Source organism: Rhinopithecus roxellana, chromosome 7 (genome assembly GCF_007565055.1).
Source record: "Rhinopithecus roxellana isolate Shanxi Qingling chromosome 7, ASM756505v1, whole genome shotgun sequence".
Lineage (NCBI taxonomy): Eukaryota > Metazoa > Chordata > Mammalia > Primates > Cercopithecidae > Rhinopithecus > Rhinopithecus roxellana.
Genome location: NC_044555.1, coordinates 93,111,620 through 93,117,797, shown reverse-complemented (window position 1 = coordinate 93,117,797; position 6,178 = coordinate 93,111,620). Strand labels below are relative to the sequence as shown.

At 50.2% G+C, this 6,178-nt stretch overlaps 1 protein-coding gene across 1 annotated transcript; it reads right to left on the bottom strand.

The window, feature by feature from the left end:
* Positions 1-2,352: 2,352 nt before the first annotated feature.
* SLC25A5 (solute carrier family 25 member 5) lies at positions 2,353-5,840 on the bottom strand. The gene is made up of 4 exons (XM_030934088.1): positions 5,036-5,840; positions 3,520-4,006; positions 3,157-3,297; positions 2,353-2,765 (listed from the first exon to the last, which is right to left on the bottom strand). Exons 1-4 carry the CDS (start codon positions 5,144-5,146, stop codon positions 2,608-2,610), a joined length of 897 nt encoding a protein of 298 aa, XP_030789948.1. The 5' UTR covers positions 5,147-5,840; the 3' UTR covers positions 2,353-2,607.
* Positions 5,841-6,178: the final 338 nt, after the last annotated feature.

Sequence of the window (6,178 nt, the reverse complement as noted above, 5' to 3'; positions counted from 1 at the left end):
GCCCCTGAAATCTGCCTCCTAAGAATTGTCAGTCACCATTTATGTAATGCTTATTATGTTCTATGGTAGATGCTTTGCATAAATTATTTAATCTTTGTAACAACCCTCTGAGACAGGCATTATTAATAGCCTCATTTTATAGATAAGGAAAACCAAGGTTTAGAGAAATTAAGTAACTTGGCCTAACACAACTGAGCATCAGAGTCCACATCTTCAGCCCAGGCCTCTTTGATACCAGAACAGAATTCTTAACAACTAAGCTATACTATGATTCCGGTGCCTGGCCAGAGGACAAACATAAACTCTGGGATCTTTGGGCATTCATCCATGCCGTGCAGAACTCTCTGTGAATAGCTCTTATACATGCCAGTGTGTGGCATGTTCCTCCGGAATGAGCTTTACATGTGCACATGGAGCACCCATCCTATCATTTTGTTTTTTGTCTTTTTTTTGAGACGGAGTCTTGTTCTATTGCCCAGGCTGGAGTGCAGTGGCGCAATCTTGGCTCACTGCAAGCTCTGCCTCCCGGGTTCACGCCATTCTCCTGCCTCAGCCTCCAGAGTAGCTGGGACTACAGGTGCCCACCACCATGCCCGGCTAATTTTTTGTATTTTTAGTAGAGACGGGGTTTCACCGTGTTAGCCAGGATGGTCTCGATCTCCTGACCTCGTGATCTGCCCGCCTCGGCCTCCCAAAGTGCTGGGATTACAGGCGTCAGCCACCGCGCCCGGCCCCTATCATTTTTGATGTTGTGGCTTGACAGACATAATGCTTTATTCTTAGTACAAATCTCATGGCAAAATCCACTGGATTTGAGCACTAATCAAGAGATACAGAAAGTCCAAACACTGTCACATGGATTCCAAATAAGGGCTTATTGAAAATAAACATAAATGCCCTCCATTGACTGGGCTTATTAACATGAAGCAAAATGCAGATGCTATTTCCTCTTTGTAAGGTGAGTTTTGAGGTCGTGGCCGATGTCTGGCCCTCTTTATAATCTTTAACAGCACTGCAATCTCAGCACTATGTAACTGTGCCAGCTCTAATCCTCTACTCTGAATGGGATTAAAAATGGCTTGAGACCGGGCACAGTGGCTCACACCTGTAATCTCAGTACTTTGGGAGGCCGAAATGGGCAGATCGTGAGGTTAGGAGTTCAAGACCAGCCTGGCCAACATGGTGAAACCCTGTCTCTACTAAAAATACAAAAATTAGCCGGGCATGGTGGCAGGTGTCTGTAATCCCAGCTAGTCAAAAGGCTGAGGCAGAATCGCTTGAAACTGGAAGGGGGAGGTTGCAGTGAGCCGAGATTGCATCATTGCACTCCAGCCTGGGCAAAAGAAATTCCATCTCAAAAGATAGATAAATAAATGAATTTTTAAAAATGGCTTGAGCCGGCTGGGTGCGGTGGCTCATGCCTGTAATCCTAGCACTTTGGGAGGCCGAGTGGGTGGATCATGAGGTCAAGAGATCGAGACCATCCTGGCCAACATGGTGAAACCATCTCTACTAAAAATACAAAAATTAGCCGGGCGTGGTGGTGCATGTCTGTAATCCCAACTACTCAGGAGGCTGAGGCAGAATTGCTTGAACCCAGGAGGCAGAGGTTGCAGTAGGCCAAAATTGCACCATTGCACTCCAGCCTGGCAACACACCAAGACTCCATGTCAAAAAAAAAAAACAAGGCTTGAGCCAGGCAAAAATGGATGAAGGCAACTGGATGAAATTGGTATTGATTCTAAAAATTTTTGTTTAAATGAGGTGATAGTCGTAAAACAAATGTAACCATTTTAAAGTGGACAATTCAGCTCATGGAGGTGGGTTCATAGTATTTCTTGGAGAAAGCTCATGCAGCTATGACCATCCATAGGCAATGGAACAATGGTTTTTGGATGCACTGGGCCTGAATTCCTTTGCTAATGTGTTAGAAATATTGGTGGGTGGCACAACCAAGTTATTCTTTGTTAAGTGGATGGCTGACAATTTTTTTTTTTTTTTTTTGAGACCGAGTCTCGCTCTGTCGCCCAGGCTGGAGTGCAGTGGCCGGATCTCAGCTCACTGCAAGCTCCGCCTCCTGGGTTTACACGATTCTCCTGCCTCAGCCTCCTGGTTAGCCAAGATGGTCTCGATCTCCTGACCTCGTGATCCGCCCGCCTCAGCCTCCCAAAGTGCTGGGATTACAGGCTTGAGCCACCGGACAATTGGTTTTAAAAAGACAGTTCTTCATCTCCGGAGATATTGCAGCATTTATTAAAATGTAGCATTCACTAAAAAGGTAGTATTTATTCAAATGTAGCACTCAAATATAATATATATTTTTATATGAAAATAAACTGCAGACAAACAAAATTTATTTTAGATATTTTTATTTCTCCAAATTTATTTATCAGGAGTGACTGAAATAAAAAATACAATTGAGTCCCATCATCATCACGGAAATGGCTTTAAGAGAAAACTGGTCAGATGAATATTATTGCTTCCCATTTTCAACCAGTAAATAGTTGCCACTGAGAAATTGACAGCCAGGAGTCTGTCAAGAATGCTCAAGATATGTTATATAATACAACATGCCTGTTCACAGGGGAAAAAATCCTAGGAAATAACTTATGTGTACTTCTTGATTTCATCATACAAGACAAGCACAAAAGCACCACCCATGCCTCTGAGAACATTGGACCATGCACCCTTGAAAAAAGCTTTGCCTCCTTCATCACGAGCTATCTTCCTCCAGCAGTCAAGCGTGCCTGTGTACATGATGTCAGCTGCAAAGAATAAAGACATACGAGTTGGTGACTGAAGGCCGATGAAAAATCCTAAGATTCACTAGGCTAAATAAAGCAGAGCCCCACCTCTAAGAACATCAGCTTTAAACCCAACATTCACACATTAGCATGGGCAACACTGAAATATTAATGCTGTGACCACAGGAAGACACAGACTACCCACTGGTCTTAATCTCTAATACCAGTTAAGCACCCTCATTCATAGGCATCTGAAGGGCCGGCTCAAAGGCAGCTGTGGAATAGACACAGATACTATCAATCCCATCCCTTGACTTGGACAGACAGCCATTTCTAAAGGTGGGCATCACTAGTTTGTGGCCGCAGCTTGCCCCACACCTACAACTTTATCTTCTGTTCAAGGGGAACTTACTTCCTTTGCGCCCTGACTGCATCATCATGCGGCGGCGAACAGTGTCAAATGGATAGGAAGTCAACCCAGCAACAGCAGTGACAGTCTGTGCGATCATCCAGCTGATGACGATGTGAGTGTTCTTGGGATCCGGAAGCATTCCTGGGAATAGGAAAGAGATGCTTTTACCAAAAAGTAGAGTTTTACTGACTTCCTTTCCCCACATCCCCTAAACATGTCATCTGTGCATGAGGCTTGCACTGGATGATCTTGGCTTCCTTCAGCAATTAAAAAAACTCTCTAGCTTTTGTAATGTTAGGTTGGTACAACGCTCTTTTAAATTGTCTCCTAAGAACACAACTTTAAAGCCCACAGCAAACTTACCCTTTGCAGTGTCATAGATACCGAAGTAGGCGGCTCGGTAGATGATAATACCCTGCACAGACACGTTAAAGCCTTGGTACAGGCCCTTAATCCCATCAGATTTGTAGATCTTAACCAGGCAGTCACCGAGGCCTCGGAATTCCCTTTCAGCTCCAGCTTTACCCACATCAGCTGCTAGACGGGTACGGGCAAAATCAAGAGGGTACACAAAACACAGGGATGTGGCCCCTGCGGCACCACCCGATGCCAGATTCCCTGCAAAGTAGCGCCAAAACTGGGTCCTCTTGTCCACACCACCCAGGAAGATCTGCTTGTATTTATCTTTGAAGGCGAAGTTAAGAGCCTGGGTGGGGAAGTATCGGATGACATTGGCCAGGTTACCGCGCCAAAAGGACAGAACTCCCTGCTCCTTGGGAATACGGACCACGCAGTCTATAATGCCTTTGTATTGCTTATCTGCAGTGATCTGCTTGCTGGCATGCTGCACCTAACAGACAGGAAGAAGCCAACAGGGACAGTTATAACCATGCGGAAGAGAAAGAGAAGAGCATATGCCATATGGATCAATACCCTTTAAGGCTGGCTCCCCTCTCCCAAATCTAGTCTTCGTATATCATACTGGCTGGAGCCTCCCAACCATGAGGCTGTCACAGGGGAAGAGGTGATCTGCACCAGAGGCATTAAGCCTCCACCCCTCTGAGTGGGGAGAGGGCATCCTCCAGCGGACCCGTGACCTTTAAACCTGGGATAAAGGTCATTACCTCAAACCCAGGTTCAGAGGCATTAGGGCGAGTCCCACATAGGGCGCGGTCACCTTGGGGACCGCAGCCTACGCCTCAGGTCTCCTGAGCTGCTTTCGTCTCGCTCCGCCCCCACTCCGCTTCCAGAGGTGACCCGAGCGCCGCCGCCGCCACCCCTACACGCTCGCCCAGGGGCGCCCTCTAGAGCCAGCACTGGAGAGCGCGCGGCGCAGGGAGGCAGGCGGAGGGGACGCGGTGGCCGCGGCTGCGCAGAGGCGGACGTAAAAGGAACACGCGCTTCCCGGCGCCGGCTTCCGGCCCGGCGAGGTTTGAGCGCGTCCGCGGGCTGGGAGGCCGCCGGACTCGGGCGCATGGCCTCCCCCGGGCAGTTATCTCCTTGCCGCGACCTTGAGGTCTTCGTTAAGAACTGGCGTTCCTCTTTCCGACGCCGGCTTTCGGCCTTCGCCCTTGACGCCCAGGCCCGGGGAGGCCGTCACTCAGGGACTGCTCCATCCGAGTCGGCCGCCTCGGGGATGCCGAGAGCCTGGTCCTGCTCTCCGCCCCCGGCCCCTTTCTAGACTCACAACTTCAGGTCACTAAAGGCGCCTCTCACCAGTTTGCCTTCTGCTCTGCCTCTGCGCCCGGCTCTGGCCTATCCGATAGCCACTTCCCTGGCCATGTCTTTAGAGTTCGCTCCCCGCCACCCCTCGGGCGCCCGCCTTCTGTGCGACCCTTCCCCCCACTTCCTGGTTGGGCTCCTGGATCCCAGGACGTACCTGCAGCAGCAGCTTGACCCGCTCGATGGGCGCTACCGCCGTCTTGGAGATGGCTGCGGCCACTCCACCTGCCAGGAAGTCCTTGGCGAAGGACACAGCGGCATCTGTCATGTTGAAAGGAAAGAAGAGGCAGGCTGCTGCGGGACGGGACTAGGCCGGGAACCGGCTTTGACTCCGGCGCTGCGGGGCGGAGCGAAGCAAATGGCCGATTTATATAGGGGGAGCCGGCGCCGGAGCGGCAGGCGTCGGAGGCGGGGCCGGGGCGGGGTCTGGGCCCCGGCGCGCTGGGCGGCAGAGCAGCTGAGTGGCCCAGCGCGCAGGGGGAGGAGTCGTGGAGGGCTGGCCGGGACCGCTCTCCGCGCCGCCCGGGCTCGCCCTCGGCACCTGACCCGGCAGGAGGAAGGGGCGGGTCCAGAGGACACCCGGGACTTGAACGCTGGACCCTGACAGAGGCCTCGGAGTGGGTAGGAAGGGTGAGGTCACGGTGTGCCTGGACAAAAACCCTTGGAGCAGAACTAGGGTGAGACGCATTTGTTACAGGGATGCCAAAAGAACCCTTCAGTCATCGAGATAAACAGTAGTTAATGTGATACTTTAAAAAAGTCGTAGGGGCAAACATCCTGCTGGCCGGCCCCCTTGTTTTGTAAATAAAGTTTAATTGGAGTGTCAAGGCTGAAATGAGGGTGAGGCAAGCGAGACAAAGTCATGCAAGTGCAGGTTGGGATCCTGTCTGTATTTCAAATGCTGATCATTTGTTCATCATGAATTTTTGCATTGCTTTTGATTTTTTTTTAAATAGTGCATTAAAAATCATTTGTCTTAATTACTGAGTTGTTTCTCACCAAGGCGAGTGCCTCACTCTTCCCACCCTAGACCGGGCACTGTCCTGGAGCCAGTGAAACCAGACGAAATTAAGGGAACAGCAGACGAAGGAACTGCCACCGTGCCCCAGACCCTGGTTTGCAAATACAGTTCCAACAAAGACCTTGCCAGGAATTGGCCTGGGAGAGTCCAAAGGACTGGGCTGGGGGTGGGGAAATGATTTTAGCCAGAAGGTAAATATAGAGGTTGTACCCAGAAGGTTAAGAGGCTTAGGAAGGTTAAGAACTACGTTGACATTTGGCTCCCAGGACCCCAGGTAAA

What these genes read in the sequence shown, in the direction of transcription:
- SLC25A5 (XM_030934088.1), bottom strand. Translation starts at nt 5,146, where the DNA reads ATGACAGATGCCGCTGTGTCCTTCGCCAAGGACTTCCTGGCAGGTGGA. An exon ending in GGGTCAAGCTGCTGCTGCAG is followed by an intron (nt 4,007 to 5,035) that starts GTACGTCCTGGG and finishes CCTGTCTGTTAG; the next exon opens with GTGCAGCATGCCAGCAAGCA. An exon ending in TATCTATGACACTGCAAAGG is followed by an intron (nt 3,298 to 3,519) that starts GTAAGTTTGCTG and finishes TCCTATTCCCAG; the next exon opens with GAATGCTTCCGGATCCCAAG.